The sequence below is a fragment of the Macaca nemestrina genome, chromosome 7 (assembly GCF_043159975.1).
Source record: "Macaca nemestrina isolate mMacNem1 chromosome 7, mMacNem.hap1, whole genome shotgun sequence".
Classification (NCBI taxonomy): Eukaryota; Metazoa; Chordata; class Mammalia; order Primates; family Cercopithecidae; genus Macaca; species Macaca nemestrina.
Window position 1 is genome coordinate 122745631 of NC_092131.1, and position 23364 is coordinate 122768994.

General features: G+C 46.6%; 1 protein-coding gene across 2 annotated transcripts in view; it reads left to right on the plus strand.

Moving 5' to 3' along the window:
- The first annotated feature begins 484 nt into the window (after window positions 1-484).
- Window positions 485-23364, plus strand: part of LOC105493145 (acyl-CoA synthetase bubblegum family member 1) — a 64654-nt gene continuing 41774 nt past the window's right edge. The window contains exon 1 of one of the 2 annotated variants that reach the window (XM_011760608.2): window positions 485-684. In XM_011760608.2, coding sequence (XP_011758910.2) covers window positions 554-684 — 131 coding nt within the window. In that variant the 5' untranslated portion in view covers window positions 485-553. The remainder of the gene's footprint in view (window positions 685-23364) is intronic. The other variant, XM_011760610.2, reaches the window with a different exon arrangement.

Consider the following 23364-nt stretch of genomic DNA (forward strand, 5'->3'; position numbering starts at 1 on the left):
CCTCCTTCCGCCGGGGTGGGCTCCCTCCTCAGATCTCCAGCCTCCACGCAGGACCTGGGGGAGGTGGACTGAGTGGGTGAGATCCCTCCCAGGGCAGCATTCGGCAGACTGCAAGTCAAGAGTGCAGAGTGTATGCAGCCAGGGGTAGCAGCCACTTCAGGATCTGGGTCTGGATTTGTGCTGAGAACCACTATGGCCTTTTAAAGCCAGTGAGGAGGTTTTCTGGGGGCCCAGAAGCCCTGAGCCCATTGGCCAGACCTCCTGGGAGAAGCGGAGCAGATTTGCATCAAAAAGAACACTGGCTTCATTGAAATTCTCCTCATCTTGAGTGAAACAAAACCACAAAGAAGAGGAAAGTTTTAATTCTGAGAAACTTCACTGAGGAGCTTTTTTTTTTTTTTTTTTTTTAACTTCTAAAAATAGAGAGGAAATGAGCCTCTTTGGGTCACTCTAGTTGCCGCCTCCCCCCGCCCCATGCCTGCCCCCGCTGCCCACTCAAGGCCAGCCTCTCACAGTGGGTGACTGAGCTGTCTTCAGTGGAAGCCTGAGGCAGATGCCACGCAATTCTGGAGCTGGATACGGCTGCCCACACGGGGACCCCAGCATGCTGGACAGCAGAGAGACCCAACAGGAGAGCCGGCAGGACATGACTGTGGGGACCACCCAAGAAAAATTGAAAACCAGGTAAGTCGGTGGTTGGGTTTCTGCACACTGCACCTGTGGGCCGAGTTCTAGACTTTACTCTGCTGTGTGAACTTGGGCAAGTTGCTTCTCTCTCTGAGCCTCAGTTTCTTCACCTGGGAAATGAAGGGAAGGATCTGGGCAATCCGTAAGATGGAAGAAGAACCAGTCATTTGGAGGGTTACTTAGCATAGCCAAGAAAGGCTCATCAAAGAATGAGGCACATCCCAGGGGTATGAGCTGGGGCTGCAGTGGGAGACCCGTTGGATCTCAATTGGATGGAGGAGGAATTTTTTAGTCAAGAAGAACATTTCCCTGTCTTCTCAAGGGGGCCTTTTGCCTGCAGGTGTCAAAGACAGACAAGTTTTGTCGAGGAGCCAGAGGTTCTCGCTCCGGTTTGCTGTGTGACCTTGGCAAGTCCCTTTGCCCCTCTGGGCTGTAGCTTCCCTGTCTGAATATGAGTGCAGTGGCTGAGGTTTCCCTAAAGCCCTTCCACTGTGTATATTCCAGTGATCTGTGATTCAGAGGAAGCGGATTCAATGTGTCAGGCATTCACCAATGCCCACCCTGGCCCAGGCCCTATCCATCCAGGGAGTAGGGGATCCTGAGAAGATGGGACTCAGTCCCAGCCCTGGGATGCCCTGGTCAGGAGGCAGGAAGAAGGCAGGCACGCGCGCGCGCACACACACACACACACACACACACACACACACACAACACACACACTGTGATTTGTGTCCAGGAGGGGCACAGGCTAAGGGGCAGAGAGAGGGAGGCTTCTAACTGGGGCGCCTGAGATGGACCTTGACAGTCAGAGTGGAGACAAGAGCAGTCGGCAGAGAGAACGACCTAGCAAAGCAAGATAGGAAGTATGGGGATGGGAGAAGTCTAGATGGTGGGCGCATAGAACCGGGGAGGACAGGAGCTAAATGCCAGGGCCCGAGCCCTCTGTAGTAATGGGGAGGAAATGCCAGTGTCTGAGCTTCCAAGACTATGGCCACTGTCCTGATGGGAGGTTATGGGGAAGGAATATAGAAGGAAATGGGAACAGATGTTAACACACCTCAGAGATGCAGAGGCCCCTCCGAGGGCTGGCAGCTGGGCCGTGCCCTGGGTCTCCGGAGGACCCTGCTAAGCCAAAGTGGACTCCCGTTCTCCCAGAAGCAAGGACTCCTCCCTGCAAAGCCTCCAGGAGCATGAGGGCCAGCCCATCCCTGGGCATAGGTCAGACGCACAGAGGGTCAAAGGCCCCTGGAGGAAAGTTGGACTGACTTCCTCACCCTAGGGCAGATTCAGGATCTCCTCTGGGCCCTGGTATCCTGGCACTTCCACTCCTCCCTGGGGCTTGTGGGCTCAGAGAGCAGGAAGGCCAGGCGAGATGCTCAGAGGAGCACATCGAAATGTGTCCAGAGACCAGGCACAATGGCTCACGCCTGTAATCCCAGCACTTTGGGATGCTGAGTCGGGTGGATTGCCCGGGATCAGGAGTTCGAGACCAGCTTGCCCAATGTGATGAAACTCCGTCTCTACTAAAAATACAAAAATTAACCAGGTGGTGTTACGTGCCTGTAATCCCAGCTACTCAGGAGGCTGAGGCAGAAGAATCGCTTGAACCCGGGAGGTGCAGATTGCAGTGAGCCAAGACCGTGCCACTGCACTCCAGCCTGGGCCACAAGAGCAAAACTCCATCTCATAAAAAAAAAAAAAAAGGAAACAAATGTGTCCAGAGCAGGGGTAGACAGGCATGAGGACAGCCAGGGCCAGGGGAGCTCTTGAAAACAAAAATCAAGGTCTGCAGGATCTCAGGGTCTTCTGCTCGCTATGAGTGAGGGGCCAAGTGGGGCTCAGGAGCCCAGTGGCTTTGACGTCCATGTCTCAGGCCTATGGTGAATAGGGGTGGCAGAGGGTCCTGTGTGCCCTGCAAGGCTCACAGAGGCCCGGGCTTGTTTTGCAGACATCACTGAAGGAAGGTAGGCAAACTTGAGGCAGAACCCTAGGCTTGTGCAGAGGAGGACTCCCTCCTGAAAGGGTAAATGGGTCTTGGGACCCTGTGGGGAAAGAGAAAGGCTAAAAACCCAAGAGTTGGAGTGCCAGTTCGACTACTTTCTTGCTGAGTGACTTTGGATACATTGTTTAACCTCTCTGGGCCTCAATAGCATCCTCTGCGCAAATAAATATAAAATGCCTGAACTTCATTGACACTGCGGAAAAATTGGGTGGATTCCACCAACTGATATGTATGAAAATGTTTTCAAAGCACAAGAGTTACCCATCACGGGCATAGTAACCCTTATAGCGATATCCTGGAACGCTCTTAGCAGCAGGCTGGAGGGCACATGCCTTGGGTTCCAGTCCAGCTCTGCTCCTAACCCATTCTGTGACCCTTGGCAAGACACCTTCTCTGAGCCTCAGTTTCCCCATCTGTCAAACAGGGAAGCCAAACCTGCTCTGACATTCTTGCAGAGCAGCTGTGAGGAAAGAACTTAATTCTTGTTAAACATTGTTCTAAAGTCAGAGAGAGCCAGGTGCAGTGGCTCATGCCTGTAATTCTAGCACTTTGGAAGGCCAAGGAAGGAAGATTGCTTGAGTGCAGGAGTTCAAGACCAGTCTGGGCAACAAAGCAAGACCTTGTCTCTGCTAAAAATTTAAAAATTGGCCAGGCATGATGGTGTGCATCTGTAGTCCCAGCTACTCAGGAGGCTGAGGTGGGAGGATCACTGGAGCTCAGGAGTGTGAGGCTGCAATGAGCTATGGCCACTGCACTCTAGCCTGGACTACAGAGCAAGACTCTGTCTCAAAAAAAACAATAAAAATAAAAAATAGGCTGGGCACAATGGCTCACACCTGTAATTCCAGCACTTTGGTAGGGCAAAACAGGTGGATTGTTTAAGCCCAGAAGTTTAAGACCAGCCTGGGTAACATGGCGAAACCCCGTCTGTACGAAAAATACAAAAATTTGCTTAAAAAAATACAAAAAAGGCCGAGCACAGTGGCTCACGCCTGTAATCCCAGCACTTTGGGAGGCCAAGGTGGGCAGATCACCTGAGGTCGGGAGTTCGAGACCAGCCTGACCAAAATGGAGAAACTCCATCTCTACTAAAAAAATACAAAAAAAAAAAATTAGCCAAGCCTGGTGGCACATGCCTGTAATCCCAGCTACTCGAGAGGCTGAGGCAGGAGAACTGCTTGAACCTCGGAGGCAGAGGTTGTGGTGAGCTGAGATTGCACCATTGCACTCTAGCCTGGGCAACAAGAGTGAAACTCCGTCTCAAAAAAGGAAAAAAAAAAATTAGCCAAATGTGGTGGCACATACCTGTGGTCCCAGCTACTCAGAAGGCTGACGTGGGAGAATCAGTTGAGCCCGGGAGGTCAGGCTATGATGGCACCACTGCACTCCACTTGGGTGACACAGCAAGACCCTGTCTCAAAAAATAGGTAAATAAATAAGGCAGAGAGATCGTTGTTCTTGCCGCCACTGTGATGCCCCTTTCTGCTTCTCTGCTCCTCCAGGCCAACTCCAGGAGGGAAGGTGTATTAGTCTGTTTTCCCGCTGCTGATAAAGACATACCGGAGACAGGGAAGTTTACAAAAGAAAGAGGTTTATCGGACTTACAGTTCCATGTGGCTGGGGCGGCCTCACAATCATGGCAGAAGATGAAAGGCACGTCTCATATGGCAGCAGACAAGACAAGAGAGCTTGAGCAGAAAAACTCCCCCTTATAATGACCATCAGATCTCGTGTGACTTACTATAATGCGAACAGCATGGGAAAGACCTGCCCCCATGATGCAATTACCTCCCACCTGTTCTCTCTCACAACACATGGGAATTCAAGACGAGATTTGGGTGGGGACACAGCCAGACCATATCAGAAGGGCTCTATCTCAGACCTGCCCATTTGCCCTGACCTTGTGGCCATGGCAGCTGCTCCTGGGGAAAGGCGGGTCTGCATTCCTCCATAGCCTGAGAGGGGCTTATCTTCCCCCTGATTCCCAGTGTTGCAGAGGGGAAGACAGAATGTGGAAGAAAGGGGAGGCTGAGAGCCAGAGGAGAGCTTGCACCCTCCCCTGACCACGAGAGTTCCCTTTCCTGCCACACCAGTTGCAGGGCTGGATCCGAGTGATTGGGGCAGGTGTCCGGAGGAAACAGCCAGGCCGGGGCCAGGAGAGGCAAAACCAATGGGGCCTGAGCTGACACTGGCCCTGCTCTGGCAGCTTGTGTTCTGTGCCCTTGAGGCTGTGGCTGTAGACCATGTCCTCCATCAGGGACACCCCTTGAGCCTACCCAGGGCATGGGTCCCGACCCTGGGAAGCCCTCTGTCCAGTGGAGACACCAGTCTCCCTGAGCCTAAGGAAGCCCATTGTGGAGGAAGGGCTTGGGAAGGAACCTACGAAGAGGACAGTCCATCCTGGGTTTGAAAGGCTGTGGATGCCCGGATGGCAAGCAGGGCACTGTGCTGACCAAAGGCATGGTCGTGGAGATGTTACGAGTGGCCATCAGACTGGTCAGGTTGGGGCCCGGCTAACTCCTGTGCCTAGAGAGGTTGACGTGGCCAGACTCAACCTCTTGAGTTGAGTCAGCCAGGCCCAAAGGAGGAGGCACTCAGGAGCTCTGGGAGGGGTGCAAGCAGCAGAAGCCCAGGGAGAGCCTGGTTTGGGGTTTGTGAATCTAGCAGCAGTGAGTACAGGCTGGACTAGGGGTGAGGTGGAGGCAGGAGGCCAGGACTTGGGAGCTCCAAGGGTCCCATCTGGCCCAGGGAGGGCTGTCAGGCTCTGAACTGACCACACTCACTCTGGGCTCCTAGCTGACTCTCCCGGCACTGCCTACCCAAAGACTGGGTGCAGAGAGGAGCCCCCTAAGAGCCAGGGATGTGGAACAGTCACAGGAGGCAGCTACAAGCTGCGTGAGCAAGGCTGTTCCCATGGACAGAGTTTTCTCAGGATGACAGGGAGTGAGCTCTGTGTCTCTGGCGTGTGCTAGCCTAGGAGGGGCAATCGCAAGGCGAATGTCACTGAAAGAACACAGGTGTCCTTAAACATGGACTATCTGGGCTTTCTAGTGCTGAAATTCTTCCCACTCCCACTGCCCACTTCCCGTGATATTGAAACACAGTTGTTGTTTCATGTTTTGGTTTCTTTATTGTTTTTCTCTCTTTTTGATAAGAATACATTCATTTATTCAAAATTATTTATTGTAGAATAAGCAGGCATTGTGCTAAGCACTGAAGAATATAACAGAAAACAAAAACAAGTCTGTACCTTAAGGAGTTTGCATGCTCACAGGGAAGACAGACATTAACAAATAATTGTTCAATTAAACTGTAATTGTGACAGGTGCCATGAAGGAATAAAAAAAAAAAAAGGGAATATAATCAATGCCACTGAATTATACACTTAAAAATATTTCAATGGAAAATTTTATGTTATATGTATTTTACCACAATAAAAACATTTTTAAAAAATGTTGATAATTAAAAAAACAAAAAAAGACAGAGGGAATATAACGAAGATCTGACTTGGTCTTGAGGGTTGGTGCAGGCTCTCCTGGTAAAGCAGTATTTAAACTGAGACCTGAAACAGGAGTAGGAGTTGGTTAGGGGAAGAACTTTCTAGGAAATGGGTGCAGCATGTGCAAAGCCCCCAAGGTGGGATGGAGCTTGTAGTGTTCAAGAAACTAAAAGGCAGTGGGAACAGGGCAGATTTGGGACTATCATGTAAAAGCCACAGGAAATCAAAGTGCTGGTGTCAAGAGCCCAAGATCAAAGGGTCAGGCACATCCGTGGAAAGCGTGAGTCTCTAGGGCAAACGAACACTGGTCCTAGACTTCTGAGTACAGATCTGGATAACTTCCGGATGCAAGTCAGCCCAAGCCAGCTCTAGTCCTTGCAGGAGCTGCAGAGATTTTAGCCAGGGGCAGCAGAGCTCAAACTGACCTGAAATCAGGATCTGGGCCCAAAGCTAACTCACTGTCTCCAGGCAAGCCCCTGAATGGCAGAGTACCAGGCAAGCAGGTTTTTTAGGTCACTAAGTCCAACCCACTGTATTACAGTATTCACATATTATCAATCTACTCTGACTTGATTACCTCCAGGGAAGGGGAACTCACTACTTACCTCTTCATCCCTGCAAAATCACAGTTTCATCTAGGGCCAGTGGTGGTAGAAAAAAAATCCTATCTCACACTGGGTCCTATAAGAGACCCCTGGATCCCAGCTCTGGCCTCCTACCCAGACAATTCTGGCTTCTTGCAAGGGAGCCTGTGAGGAACACTTTAGAACAGGGCTGGGAAGGTCCTTTGGAAACTGTAAAGGTTGTGACCATGTGAAGGCTATCTAGGGCCTAGCTCAAACTCTGGTCCCAAACAGCTGTAAAATAAGAATTTAGATGTTAGCTGGGTGTGGAGGTGCGTGCATCTATAGTCCCAGCTACTCAGGAGGCTAAGGCAGGAGATCAGTCAATTAATCAGTCTTCACCCTCCTTTTCCCATAAGTAACCACTGTTCTGAACAGCCAGCGTTCCAGCTGTTCTTGAGGATGGCATGCATGGGATCACACAGAACATTACTTGTCTGACTCCTTGCACTCATCGAAATGTTTGTGAGATTGATCAGTATTGCTAAGTATCTCAGTAGTTCATTCATCTGTACGTTTAAGTAGAATTCCATTGTATGGCTATACTACAATTTTTTTATCCATTAATCTATTGATGGGCATTTGAGTTGTTTCCAGTTTGAAGATTTTGTGAATAAAGCTGCTATGAAATTCTTGTATAAGGTGTTTCTTTTTTTTTCCTTTGAGACTGAGTCTCGCTCTGTCACCCAGGCTGGGGTGCTCACTGCAAGCTCCGCCTCCCAGGTTTAAGCCATTCTCCTGCCTCAGCCTCCCGAGTAGCTGGGACTACAGGCGCCCACCACCTCGCCCGGCTAGTTGTTTGTATTTTTTAGTAGAGACGGGGTTTCACCGTGTTAGCCAGGATGGTCTCAATCTCCTGACCTCGTGATCCACCCGTCTCGGCCTCCCAAAGTGCTGGGATTACAGGCTTGAGCCACCGCGCCTGGCCTGTATAAGGTGTTTTTGTGGACATATGTTCTCATTTTCTTGGCTAAATCCCTAGGAATAGACTTACTGGGTCAGAAGATAGGTGTGTGCTTAAAGAAGCTGCCAGAAGTTTCCACATCTTTGTCAACACTGGGTATTGTTACTCTTTTTAGTTTCATTCTGGTGGGTGGATAGTGACATCTTGCTGTGGTTTTAACTTACATTTCCCTGATGGTCAGTGACATTGAGCATATTTTCATGTGCTTATTGGTTATTTCCATGTCTTCTTTTGTAAATTATCTTTTCAAATCTGTAGCTCATTTTGTAATTGGGTCCTTAATCCTTTTATTATTGATTTGTAGGCATTCTTTATATATTCTGGTTATATTTTGTCAGATACATGTATTACAAATATTTTTTCCCAGTTTGTGGCTTATCTTCATTTTCTAAATTGTGTGTCTTTTTTTTTTTTTTTTTCTGAGACAGGGTCTCGCTCTGTTGCCCAGGCTAGAGTGCAGTGGTGTGATATTGGCTCACTGCAGCCTCCGCCTCCTGGGTTCAAGCAATTCTTGTGCCTCAGCCTTTGAGCAGCTGGTTCTAAAGGCGTGTGGCACCATGCCCAGCTAAGTTTTGTATTTTTAGTACAGACCGGGTTTCACCATGTTGCCCAGTCTGGTCTTGAACTCCTGACCTCAAGTGATCCACCCACCTCGACCTCCCAAAGTGCTGGGATTACAGGTGTGAGCCACCACCCCTGGCCAATGGTGTGTCTTTTGATGAGCAAATTTTTTTTTTATTTAATAAAGCCCAATTTACCTAGTTTTTTTCTTCTATGGTTAGTGCTATTGTGCCCTCTCTAAGAAATCTTTGCTATTTCAAGGTCATATATACGTGTGTGTGTGTGTATATATATATATATATTTTTTTTTTTTTTCTATGTGTTCTACTATTTCCCACATTAAATTGCTTGGCTCCTTTATCTAAAATTTACCACATTTGTGTCAGCCTATTTCTGGATTTTCTTCCATTTAGCAATTATTTCTCTATATAATACCATACTGTTTTCATTCTATAGCTTTTTAAAAGTTTTTTTTTTTTAAGAGATGGGGTCTTGCTACATTGCCCAGGCTGGCCTTGAACTCCTGGCCTGAAGTGATCTTCCCACCTCGGCCTTCCAAAGTGCTGGGATGAACAGGCCAGAGCCACTGCACCTGGCCCACTACTACAGTCTTATACTAAATCTTGAAATCAGGTAGTGTTGGTCCTCTAACTTTGTGAATTGTTTCCCCCTACAAGATTGTTTTATCTATGCTAGGTGCAGTATGCAGCCTCTAAGATATTGCTCAATGATTCTTGCCCTCTGATATTCTTGACTTTTGAATTCTTGTGTAATCATCTACCCTAGAACATGGGCTGGATCTAGTGATTCATTTCTAACATAGAATATGGCAGAAGTGGTGGGATTTCTTTTTTTTTATTTCTATGTAATTTTTATTATGACCATAAAAATAACCCTGTAGTCAATAACAATTTAATTTTACATTTTAAAAGAACTAAAAGTGTATAATTACAAAAAGTGATGGGATTTCACTTCAGAGATTAGACTACAAAAATACTGTGGCTTTCATTTTGATTGCTCTCTTTCATTTTCTTTCTTGCTCACTCTAAGACAGACTTATGTGTAAGGACCTGAGGGAGACCTCTGGCCAACATTCAGGGAGGGATTGACAACAACCTGCAAAGAACTGAATCCTGCCAACAATCACGAGTCTGCTTTTGGAAGCTTATTCTCCTCCACTGAGCCTTCATATGAAGACTGCAGCCCTGGTTGACAGTTTGACAGTAACCCTAGGAGACACTTTGAGCCAGAGCTAGCCTATACCTAGATTCCTAACCCATAGAAATTGTGAGATAGTGTTTGTTTTTTATAAGCCACTACATTTTGGGATATTTGTTACATAATAATAGATTCCTAATATACTAGATCCTTTGTACTTCTATGTAAAATGTAGAATCATCTTGTCAGTTTACTAAAAAAAGACTGTTTGAAATTTGACTGGGAATAAATTGACTCTATATTTCAAATTGGATGAATCATCTGATCCATGAACATGGTATGCATTTCCATTAATTTAGGTCTTTGATTTGTCTCAACCATGTTTTATACCTTTCAGTGTAGATATCTTGCACATTTTTTTCTTAAACATTTCTAGAAATTTTATGTTTTTGTTGCTATGAGAACTAATTTATTTTATTTTTAAATTTATTTTTATTTATTTATTTATTTATTTTTTGAGACAGAGTTTCACTCTTGTTGCCCAGGTTGTAGTACAATGGTGTGATCTTGGCTCACTGCAACCTCTGCCTCCTAGGTTCAAGCAATTCTCATGCCTCAGCCTCCTAAGCAGCTGAAGTTACAGGTGCCCACCAACATGCCAGGCTAATTTTTTGTAATTTTAGTAGAGACGGGGTTTCACCATGTTGGCCAGGTTGGTCTCAAACTCCTGACTTCAGGTGATCCACCTGCCTTGGCCTCCCAAAGTGCTGGGATTACAGGTGTGTGCCACCGTGCCTAGCCAAAACTGTATTTTAAATTTAATTTTCTAGTCAGTTGCTGTTAGTATAAATATAACTGATTTTTAAATATTGACCATATATCCTGCAACCATACCAAATTTACTTATTAATTCTAACACCTTTTTTTGTAGATTCCCCTAAGACTTTTATGTTCAAAATTTTGGTATCTGTTAATAAAAAGTTTTACTTCTTCCTTTCCAGTCATTTTCCCTTTTAATTCTTGCCTTATTGCATCTTTTAGGATCTCCAAATGTAATGTTGAGTAGAGACAGTAAGAGTGGAGATTCTTCTTTTATTCCCAATATATTTAGCATTTACAGTGATCACCATTCCTTTCTGTAGATTCATGTTTCCATCAGGGCCAAGTCCCTTCAGCCTGAATACATTTCTTTTTTTTCTTTAAAAAAAAAAAAAAAAAGGAGCAACTTAACTGAGTGGTTCTGGCTCAGGTCTCTCATGATGTTTCAGTCCAGGTGTCAGCCAGGGTAACAGCCATCTGGAGTAGTAAGACCTGCTTTCAATCTCACTCATGAAGTTGTTGACAAACCTGTTTCTCACCGGATGTGTGAGTTTCCCACTGCACTATAACAATTACCACAAACTTGGTGGCTTAAGACAACAGATATTTATTCTTTCCCAGTTCTGGAAGACAGAAGTTCAAAATTGGTTTCAGTGGGCTAAAGTCAAGGTGTCAGGAGGACTGCTTTTCCTCCAGAGGCTCTACGGCAGAATCTGCTCCCTGCCTCTTCCAGCTCCTGGAGCTCCAGCATTCCACTCTTGTCTTGTAGTTGCACCACTCCCATCTCTGCCTCTGTGGTCACATTGTTTCTCTTCTGTGCATGTCAAATCTCTCTCTGCTCCCACTTGCAAGAATACATGTGATTGAATTTAGAGCCCAACTGGATAATACGAGGTAATCTTTCGGTCTCAAGATCCTTCATTTAATTACATCTTCAAATCTCTTCCAAGTTTTTGCCATTTAAGTTAATTTTAACAGCTTTCAACTTGCTGGGTCACATGGTAACACTATGTGGATAACTTTTGAGGGACATTTTCAATTTACCACGCTGGCTGTTAGCCAGAGACCTTAGTTCTTTACCAATGGGCCTCTCCATAAGCTCTTTGAGTGTCTGTGACATGGCAGCTGGTGGCTGAGGCTAGGGACAGGTCAAAGTCTTCTTTATCACATCTGGTGCCTGAAATAGGAAGACTCATTAAACTAGGATTTGGAATAGCTGGGCCCTTCAGTGTCTCTATTTTTTTTTTTTAATTTATTTTAATTTTTGGTTCTGTGGTACATGCGCAGATGTGCAGGTTTGTTACATAGGTAAATGTGTGCCGTGGTGGTTTGCTGTACCTATCAAACCAATACTTAAAACCTAGGTATTAAGCCCAGCATGCATTAGCTATTTTTCCTGATGTTGTTTCACCTCCCACCCCACCCCCTAATAGGCCCCAGTGCATGTTGTTCCCCTCCCTACGTCCATGTGCTCTCATTGTCCAGCGCCTCTATTTCTGTGTGGTTTCTTCACATGCTTGTTCATGTAGCATCACTCCAACATCACTCCAACATCACTTGTTCAAGGTAGCCAGACTTCTGATATGGTAGGTCAGGGATCCAAAAAGCATGTGCCCTGAGAGAGTCAGGTGGCAACTGCATTGCTTTTTATGACTTAGCCTTAGAAGTCATATAGGTTACTTCCCGTACATTGTGTTAGTTAGAAGCCAGTGATAAGGCCAGCCCAGATTCTAAGAGAGGGAAATGAGATTCTACCTATTGTTGGGACAAGTGTTAAATAATTTGCAGGTAAGATTTCAAGTAACCTCAGCAGTTTCCTGGTGACAAATCCTCCTATCTTCTATTTAAATAAAAATGTCATTTTTTCACCTTATTTTTTGAGGATATATTTACTGGAAAAGAATTCTGGTTTGATCATTTACTTATTTTAGCACTTTAAAATACTGTTACAATATCTTTTGGTCTTCATTGTTTCTTATGAAAAGTCAGTTATCATTTCTATCAGTTTCCTTTTATGTAATGTGTCCTCCCCACTCCATCCCACCTCACCTCTGCTTTGGTTGCTTTTAAAATATTATCTTTTTTAGATTATTATTTTGAGACAGGATCTCGCTGGGTCACCCAGGCTAGAGTGCAGTGGCATAAACCTGGCTCACTGCCTGGGCTCAAGTGATCTTCCTGCCTCAGCCTCCCAAGTAACTGTGACCACAGGCACCTGCCACCATGTCTGGCTAATTTTTTTTTATGATTTGTAGAGACAAGGTTTCACTGTGTTTCCCAGACTGGTCTTGAACTCCTGCCCTCAAGTGATTCTCCCACTTCAGCTTCCCAAAGTGCTGGAATTACAGGCGTGAGCCACCACATCCAGCCTAACAACCAATTTTAGAATATTTTCATTATCTTAAAAAAGGAACCCTATACCCATTAGTAGTTACTTCCTGTTTCTCCTCAATCCCCCCAGCTCTAAGAAACCACAAACCTACTACAGCTTGTCTCTATAGATTCACTTTTAAGACATTTCATTTAAGTGGACTAATATAATATATGATCTACTGTGACTGACTTCTTTCTCTTAACATAATGTTTTCAAGATTCATCCATGTCGTAGCGTTTATCAGTACTTCATTCTTTGTATGACCAAATAATATTCTATTATGTGGACATACCGCATTTTGTTTACCCGTTCCTCAATTGATGGACATTTGGGTTGTGTGGGTGGAAAAGAAAGAGATATCAGATTATTACTGTGTCTATGTAGAAAAGGTAGACATAAGAAACTCCATTTTGCCCTGTGCTCACAGAAACATGTGCTGTATTGAATCAAGGTTTAAGGGATTTAAGGCTGTGCAGGATGTGACTTGTTAACAATATGTTTGCAGACAGTATGCTTGGCAAAAGTCATCGCCATTCTCCATTCTTTATTAACCAGGGACACGATGCTCTGTGGAAAACTGCAGGCACCTCTGCCCAAGAAAGCCTGGGTATTGTCCAGGGTTTCCCCCCATTGAGACAGCCTGAGATATGGCCTCGTGGGAACGGAAAGACCTAACCATCCCCCAGCCCGACACACGTAAAGGGTCTGTGCTGAGGAGATAGTAGAAGAGGAAGACCTCTTGCAGTTGAGATAAGAGGAAGGCCTCTGTTTCCCGCACATCCCTGGGAACGGAATGTCTCGTGTAAAGTCGACTGTTCCTTCTATTCTGAGATAGGAGAAAACCGCCGAGTGGCTGGAGGAGAGATATGCTGGCAGCAATACTGCTCTGTTACTCTTTGGTACACTGAGATGTTTGGGTAAAGAGAAACATAAATCTAGCCTAAGTGCACATCTGGGCACAGTACCTTCCCTCGAACTTATTTATGACTATTTATGACGCAGATTCTGTTACTCACATGTTTTCCTGCTGATCTTCTCCCCACTATCACCCTGTTCACCCCATTCTGCCGCACTCCCCTTGCCTAGATAGTGAAAATAGTGATCAATAAATACTGAGGGAACTCAGAGACCGGTGCTGGTGCAGGTCCTTGCATGCTGAGTGTACGGGTCCCCTGGGCCCACTGTTCTTTCTCTTTGTCTCTGTGTCTTATTTCTTTTCTCAGTCTCTTATCCCTCCTGAGGAGAAATACTCACAGGTGTGGAGGGGCAGGCCCCCTTCAGGGTTGTTTTAATGTTTAGGCTATTATGAAAAGTGCTGCTGTGAACATTTATGTACAAGTTTTTTGGGTTTTGTTTTTTTGAGGTGGAGTCTCACTCTGTGGCCCAGGCTGTAGAGTGCAGTGGCGCGATCTCAGCTTACCGCAAGCTCCGCCTCCCGGGTTCACGCCATTCTCCTGCTTCAGCCTCCCCAGTAGCTGGGACTACAGGCGCCCGCCACCACGCCCCGCTAATTTTTTGTATTTTTAGTAGAGACGGGGTTTCACCGTGTTAGTCAGGATGGTCTCGATCTCCCGACTTTGTGATCCACCCGTCTCGGCCTCCCAAAGTGCTGGGATTACAGGTGTGAGCCACCGCACTGGGCTATGTACAAGTTTTTGTGTGAACATCTGTTTTCATTTCTCTTGGGTATATACAAAGGAGTGGAATTGCTGGATCATATGGTAACTCTATGCGTAACCTTTCGAGGAACTGCCAGATGGTATTCTAAAGTATCTGCATTCCCACCAGCAGTATAGGAGGGTTCTAATTTCTCCACATTCTTGCCAACACTGTTATTATCTTCTTATTCATAGCCATCCTACCAGGTATGAAGTGCTATCTAACTGTGATTTTGATTTGCATTTTGTGGTGGCTGATGATGTCAGGCATCTTTTAATGTGCTTGTTGTACATTTGCATATCTTCTTTGGAGAAATGTCTATTCAAATCCTTTGCTCAGTTTTAATTGGATTATTTGTCTTCTTATTGATTTGTATGAGTTCTTTATATATTCTAGATATAATTTCCTTATCACATGTATGATTTGCAAATGTTTTCTCCCATTCTGTGGGTTAACTTTTCACTTTCTTGGTGATGTCCTTTGAAGCACATCAGGTTTTAATTTTGATGAAGTCTAATTATTTGTTTTGTTTGTGTGCTTTTTCACCTTATCTAAAAAAGCTCACCTAACACAAGGTCACAAAGATTTATTAATATTTTCTTTTAATATTTTTACAGTTCTAGCATTTACGTTTACATCTTTGCTACATCTAAGGTAATTTTGTCTGTGGTATGAGGAAAGAATCGAACTTTATTTATTTATTTTTGGCATGTGTCCCAGCATTATTTGTTGAAAAGACAATTTTTTCCTATTGGATTGTCTTGGTAGCCTTCTTGAAAATCTGTTCACTGTAAATGTGAATTGATTTCTGAATTCTTAATTCTATTTAATTCACCTATATGTCTGTCCTTATGCCAGTACCTTATTGTCTTAATTACTGTAAGTTTTAAATACGTTTTCAAATCAGGAAGTGCAAATCCTTCAACTTTGTTCTTTTTCAAGAATGTTTTGACTATTTTAGGTCTCTTGAATCTTTTGTTTGTTTTTTGAGACACAGTCTCACTCTGTTACCCAGATTCTGGAGTGCAGTGGCGTGATCTCAGCTCACTGCATGCTCCGCCTTCCGGGTTCACGCCATTCTCCTGCCTCAACCTTCTGAGTAGCTGGGACTACAGGCCCCCGCCACCACGCCCGGCTAATTTTTTGTATTTTTAGTAGAGACAGAGTTTCACCGTGTTAGCCAGGAATGGTCTCGATCTCCTGACCTCGTGATCCACCTGCCTTAGCTTCTCAAAGTGCTGGGATTACAGGCATCAGCCATGGCGCCCAGCCAGGTCTCTTGAATTTTTATACAAATTTTAGGACTAGCTTGTCAATTTCTGCAAAGAAGCCAGCTAGGATTTTGATAAGAATTGTGTTGACCTGTGGATAAATTTGGAGAGCATTACCGTCTTAACAATATTAAGTCTCTTGATCATGAGACATCTTTCCATTTATTTAGGTCTTCCTTAATTTCATTCAACAATGTTTTGTGCTGTTCAAGTTAAAAACAGTTTTTTCTCTCTACCTTTTGGATTGAATAATTTCTACTATTTTGTCTTCAAGTTCACTTTTTTTTTTTTTTTTTTTGAGACAAAGCCTTACTCTGTCACCCAGGCTGGAATGTAGTGGCACAATCTTGGCTCACTGCAACCTCCCCTCCTAGGTTCAAGCGATTCTCCTTCCTCAACCTCCCAAGTAGCTGGGATCACAGGTACACACCACCATGCACAATAACCAAGTAAAAATACACGCACAATAACCAAGTATCTTAGCCACTCTGCTAAGCAATTCCAGTCAATTGCTTCCTAGGAAATCCTGTGTTGCTGAGCTGTATGGAGAGGTGCCAAGGACCTCATAGAGCTTCACCTAAATTTAGGCAGTGCATATGGTAGTGGTTAAGAAGATGCTGCTCAGTGCAGTGGCTCATGCCTGTAATCCCAGCACTTTGGGAGGCCGAGATGGGCAGATCACCTGAGGTCAGGAGTTCGAGACCAGCCTGGCCAACGTAGTGAAACCCCACCTCTACTAAAAATACAAAAATTAGCCAGTCATGATGGTGGGCACCTGTGATCCCAGCTATTTGGGAGGCTGAGGCAGGAGAATTGCTTAAACCTGGGAGGCAGAGGTTGCAGTGAGCCGAGATCGCGCCACTGCACTCCAGCCTAGGCAACAGAGCGATACTCCATCTCAAAAAAAAAAAAAAAGGAGATGCAATCTGAAGTTAGACTGCCTCGATTTGAAACTCAACCATCCCCATTACTAACTGTATAACCTTTAGCAAGTTACTTCATATCTCTATGCTTCCATTTCCCCATAAAATAGGGATTATAATTCAGCACCCACTTGATAGAGATAATCAAATGAATTAATTTGTGTAAAGCAATTGGAACAGTGCCTGGCACATACTAAGTGCCCATCAAATGTTAGTTCTCACTTTTTAAAAAGTGAACTAATATTCCCCTAAAAGGCCAGGCTCCTTCTGCTCTGTGCCCTTTGCCTGCCATGTTCAGAGCTGCCTCTTACTTATACAGGCTGTGGATGTGTTTCTTTATCTTCCTCTTTAAACCCTGGGCTCCTCCATGGCAGGGAGCAAGTCTGCGAGCCAGAACTAGCCCACTGCAGAGCACAATGTCCCCACTGGTGGAAGCCTCACCCCAGCTTCACCCCTACCCTCACCCCCACCCCCATAAAGTTCCTCTGGAGTCTGAGGAATAGGCAGGGTTCTTTCTTCTTCTCATCTACCTGGAAGTAAGGTAGAGAATCACCTATCATGAGAGCTGGGACTTATAGGCCGTCCCATCCACCCTTCCCCCATTTTACAGATGGGTTAAGTAAGGCCCTCCTAGGAGAGGAGTACCTAAAGTCACACTTGTGGTACTTCAAATAAAAATGACAAGCAATGGGGAGATGGTAATTTTCTAGTAGCCTTTGCTTTGGGCTGGAATTATGTCAGCTTTGAGCATCACACTGCCCTTCTTGTGGTGACCAAAACCACCAACTGGCCATTCTCTGTGTCTGTCATCAATACAACATATGAAAACACCTGGATTATGATTTAATATATGCACATTGTTTATATAAAACATTTTCCAAAAGGGTCTGATGGATGAATGGTTGGATGCAGGGGTTTAGAGGACCCTGAAGTGCCTCACTCTCTATACCTCTCCATTCTTTGTCCCTATCCTGCTCCACCCCAGTCACCCAATAGGCCTGAGACTATTGGGTATGGCTGGCTTATTAGGAGCATAAACTCTGGAACCCACTTGCCCAAGTTTATATTCTGACTCTGCTAACCAAAGGACCTTGGCAATTTCCATAATTTTTCTGTATCTCAGTTTCCTCATCTGTAAATCGAGGGTGGTGATAGTACCTCATTGGGCTGTTACAAAGATTGCATGTGTAAGCTGCATGAAACATTGCCTGACACGCAGTGCTGGGTATGTGTTAGTCACTAGCTAGTACTGTGATTATTCCTGTCTGGTTTTCTTCTGCCCCCTTGGGCCTGGGAGCCTGGCAATACCCAACTTTGCAGCCTTGTCCCTACCTGATGCAGCAGGATTCCAGCCTAGAGCCCTAGATGACCAGTCAAGATAGAAAATGACAAGGCCCTTTATCTGTGACATCTGACGAAACAGAGTCCTGGAAAGAACCAGGGACTTGCCCAAGGTCACAAAACTGAAACAGAGCCTGGGCTAGAAGCCAGATGTTCTGATGTTCTGGTGCCCAAAGAACTTTGTCTTGGGTACAGCCAGGCTGCTTACCAACTCCTTTAGGGCTCTGGAGTGGAACTTGATGTCTGACACATTTATTTGTATACAGCAGGCTGTGGGATTTGGCATGACAGAGTTGGACACTATGAGCACTGCCAATTGGGTAAGAAGTGAGCTGGCTGGGCTGCCCCACCCACCCAGGCAGGAGCCAAGGTGGAGCTGAGATGAGCCTTGGGGACTGAGGCCTCTCAGCAAACACACTTCCACTGGGGTCTTGGGCTGGGGGCTTCAGTCAGTCAAGGGCTCCAGGGTACCTGCTCCAAATATGTTCTTTCTGGTGGATTCAAGGGGATATATCTTAAACCACCCCTGCCCTCAACCTTTCTGAAAGATTATACGTCCCTAGCAGATCTCTGCTCACCCAAAACCCCACCCATGTGAGCTGGAAAACCAAGACTGGGGATGGTCTACAGCCCACGTCTATCACCTTGGCCTTGACTCCTCTCCTCCGCACTAGCCTCCCACACTGTCTCCCATGAAATAATCAGACCTTTACTCCTTGCTAGCTTTCTTCCTTTAACATCATTATACCCCCTCCCCAAGCCTGGGCCCAGCAACCCTGCAAAGAATGCATTTTTGTTAATCGATCCCATCATCTCTAAATCTTTGAAGCAGGGACCATTTCCATTTTTGTCACTTTACCCCTTCGTCCCATGCAACATCTGGCACAGAAGAGGTGCTAAATCAATACTCATAGAAGGAGGGAGGATCCTCAGGGAACTGTCAGTCACTGGGGCAGGGAGAAATCAATTCCAACTTTGGGAATAAGGGCTTACTAATATTTTTATTTCATGACAGGCCATTATGTTTTTTAAAAAAACAATATCCAGTTTCTAAATGCTAAGTACCTTGGGAGGAGATCAGCCAGGGCAGCTCCAGGAAGAAGCATGAGGGCTGAGGTCCCTCCCAGAGGAGGTGAGGTCTGAAGAGTGTCATAGGCGGCTCTACCACAGCAGGTCAGCTACTGGGGTTTGTAAGGAGACGAAAAGAGTAGGTAACACATTTCCCAAGCCTTTCTAACCTTGGAATGAGCCATGTGCTGGCGTAATAACTGTTGAGGTTTCCTTCCTTTTTTTTCTTTCTTTTGTTTATTTCTTTCTTTCTGTCTTTCTTTCAAGTTTCGCTCTTTTCGCCCAGGCTGGAGTGCAATGGCACAATCTCGGCTCACTGGAACCTCTGACACCCAGGTTCAAGCAATTTTCCTGCCTCAGCCTCCCAAGTAGCAGGGATTACAGGCATGCACCACCACGCCCAGCTAATTTTGTATTTTTAGTAAAGACAGGGTTTCACCATGTTGGCCAGGCTGGTCTCAAACTCTTGACCTCAGGTGATCTGCCCGCCTCGGCCTCCCAAAATGCTGGGATTACAAGCATGAGCCACCAAGCCCGGCCACTGTTGAGATTTTCAAACCTCATCAATTTGGACACTGTGATTCCAGAGCTAGCCTTGAAGGACATTTGAGGACATTTCTGTTGTCATTCTCTACCAACGTCAAGTATCAGTGACAACTCCATTCATTAACATCATGGCTCAGCCCTCACCAGAAGAGAGGGAGGGGGAGAAGAGAAACAAGTTCATCTTTAACTCTTCAGGACAAAGGAGAGGTCTGAATTCCTTCCTGGGATTCAGTAGGATTGGGGTTGTTAGTATAGCATAGGCTTCCAAAGTCCCATGAGAACGTAAAACAGCAAGAGAGCATTGGGGGTACAAAGTGCCTTGATGGGGGTCTATGGGAGGGCTCCCAGCAGCTTCTCAAAAGGGTTCCTAATGCATCAGAGGCTCAGGACCAGTACTTGAGTCAAACTGTCAGGGTGTCTTGAAGTGGCAACAGGCAAGAATTGCTGAGATGGAATTGAAATTTGGTGAAGGGTAGAATTCTCTTGAAGTTAGAGTGCTGGCATTGACCTACCAGTTTAGGGTAGCAATATGACAGTCATTTGCCATCTGACAGGTGGAGGACCTTGAACAACCCCTGTCCCAATTGCTGCCTCTGTGCCCTGCCCCTTGGCCTTAAAATTAGGGCTGAGGCTGGGTGTGGTGACTCACGCCTGTAATCCCAGAACTTTGGGAGGCCGAGGTGGGCAGATCTCTTGAGGTCAGGAGTTCCAGACCAGCCTAGCCAACATGGCCAAAATCCCATCTCTACTAAAAATACAAAAATTAGCCAAGTGTGGTGGTGCACACCTGTAATCCCAGCTACTCAGGAGGCTGAGGCAGGAGAATCATTTAAAACTAGGAGACGGAGTCTGAAAGAAGCCGAGATTGGGTCACTGCACTCCAGCCTAGGCAACCGAGTGAGACTTTGTCTCAAATAATAATAATAATAATAATTAGGGCTTAAAATTTCCCCCTAACACTGACTAGGGCTGCCTCCATTTGTTCACCTCACCTAACCCCCACTCATGCCAGAGGCAGTTTGGAATTTGGGAGTTGTAGCTTGCAGGTAATAATTAAAGATGAGGGAGTATGTGAGCTCTGTAAGGGGGAAAGGGGGCTGAGAGGTGGGCAGATCAACAGGGACAGCCCCCAGGAAACTCCAGGAAGCAGGAAGGTGCTGGTGGGGGCTGGCTGCTGCCACAGACTGGCTAGTCCCTGTAGTGAAGGACGAGGTAGAGGGTGAAGGGGGTATTAGAAGGCACAGGGCAAGATGCAGGGATATTTGTAACCATGGAATAGGGGCTCTCCAGAGGGAATGGGGGGAGCTGGGGTGGTTAGCTGAGTTTTATGACATGCACATACTGGGTAAACCTTGTGTACATAGCATCTTGGCTTCAGAGCTGGCCATGGAGACCCCTGTTCACAATGCTGGCTCTGCCTTTTGCTGCCTGGGCAACACTGAGCAAGTTTAGTGTTCTATCATCTCTTTTGGAAAATGTGACTATTAATAAAACCTACATTGCAGGACCATGGAGAGAATGGGAGAAGCCAACCCAAGGCACTCAGCATAGTACATGTGCTTAGTAAAGAAAAGTAAAGAACCAAACCAAACAAAAAGACGCACTTCTCACCCAGCCCTGGGGGACCCAGTGGCAGGAGCCATGTCTCCCAAGGCTCTGCCAAGGATGACTGCCAAAAAACTGTGTCTCTTGCCTGCAATGGCAGGTCCTTGTCCTGCCTCCCGCCCTTCTTACGTAAGAGCCACACAGGTGGGCAGCTGGGTCCCTTGCCATGTAGGTCAGAGGTATCTGGGGCCACACCTCGACTGCAGCCCTAAGGCAGGCTGGGGCGGGTCCCCACTCATGCCCAACCCCACTGCCTCATCACCCGGAACCTAGGGCACCCACAGCCTCTGGCTCCCATACTCAGCATGCTTTAGCTGAGGGAGCAGAAGGGATGCTGAGCCCTGTGCCTGCCAGGTGCAAGAAGGAGGAACGTGAGCACCCTGGGGCAGCCAGACCCCCAGGCACACCCTCTACCGTGAGTCCTCTATGGGGGTCCTCAGGCTGGGAATTGGGAATTAGGAGAGAGCTGCCAGAGGCCCGATCTTTGAGGTGAGGCAGTCCATGCAGACTAAAGAGAAGCAGGGGACGCGGAGTCCGCCACACAGGGTGATGGGGAAGCCAGCGTGAATCGCCATTGCAGACTATATTGTTGCTATTGGGAGCACCAGGCTGTTCACAGGCCTGTGTGACTAGCACTATGGGGTTTGGAGGAGGCGTTGTTCTGGGGTTGTTAGGATATGGGGAACTAGTTAGGCAACACCTTCCATGGAGAACATTCTCCAGCCATTGGGGAGTCAGTTCTGCTTTGCCCACCGAGCAGAGAGAGGTGAGAACTACCAGAAGTGACAGAAAGGCTGGTGAATGGTAGCCAGAAGTCTCTGCAAAGCAGGAGTCCTGGAGATTTTAGCTATTTGTTAATTAGTTGGCCATGGGGAATGGAGACCACATCCCCAAGGCAGCCACCTGCTACAAGGTTTTCTCCTTTGAATCTGAAGGTGTGGGCTTATGAGGCCAGGCTGTAAATTACAGCCAGGTGTCCCACCCCAGGAGCAGATGAGTCATGGCCAGGAAAGAGGGCAGCTGTCCCCTCGCCTAGCCAGGCTGCCAGCGGTGACTCACGCTGTATCTCTGTTGCAGGGCGGTCCGGTGGAGCTGGGCCTCTCTGGGGCTGCTGTGGCTCTCCCGGGGGGACTCCGTGACACGTTCTCTGAGGTTCTGGCTCTCTCCTGGGCGAGCTCACAGATTGCAGCCACCCCCCAGGCACCATGCCAGAGGTGTTCCTGCTCAGGTCTGCCAGCTCCATTATGAGGACCGTGTAAGGAACAAGGAGCCCACCTTCCCCCGCCTCCCGGCCCCCAGCCAGTCTCCCAGCGAAAGTAGTTGGCACGGAACCTGGACCCCCAGACTTGGGTTTAGGGTTTTTTCATTCTGTCGGTCACCCTCTCAATCTTGCCAAGTTATCTTTTTCTTCTTGTGCCCCCAAAGGTCCATGAAAGCTCATGAGTAATAATGATGAGAGCTGACTACGTACTAAGCACTTCTTATATATCACCTTCTTGCAATAGCCACAGGATATGGGCAGAAAACCGAGGGCCAGAGAGGATCCGTGACTCGGCCACACAGCTAGTAAAGTGAGTTGTGCCCAAGTAGGCAGACAGACTGGTGAACTTTGATGCTATCCTGTTTCAAGAAAGCATTCATTGAGCACCTACTTCATACACAACAGTGGCCTGGCTGCTAAAGGCTGAGCGAGAAGAAAGGGCAACAGAAATAAATAGGAAACGGATCCTCATCCATGAAGTGTTCACATGGGAAATGAGGGCCCTCCTCAATTTATGTGTCTCACACATAGCGACAACTTGAGAAGGTTTAGGTCCAACCAATATGTGCTGAGCTCCAACAGTGAGTACTCATGGCCAGAGGACAGAGCTGAATCAGAAGTGGCCCCAGCTCTCAAGCCATGTGTGACCATCGAAACCCAAACCTGAGTGTCCAAGGTCCATAGGGGTGAGAGGGTGTTGGGGAAATCTCGGAGGGCTTCCTGGAAGAGGAGCTGAAGGAGGCTTGGGAGGCTCTGTGTGCAGATGGTTCCCATCAGCTCCTCTGGCAAGGTAGGAGTAAGGAGACACCAATCCACCAAGAGATGGTTAAGAGAAAGGCACAGTGCAGACGCTCCCAGGCTCTTCTGCCCCCCACATACATCTTACATCATATTTGCTCAAACATGCCCTTTGTTTTCTTGTTCCCATGCTGCTGGGTAGGTGCTCATAAAGTGTTTTTGTTTTCTGTGAAAGAAAGGAGAGCAAGGCAATGAGCTTAAAGTG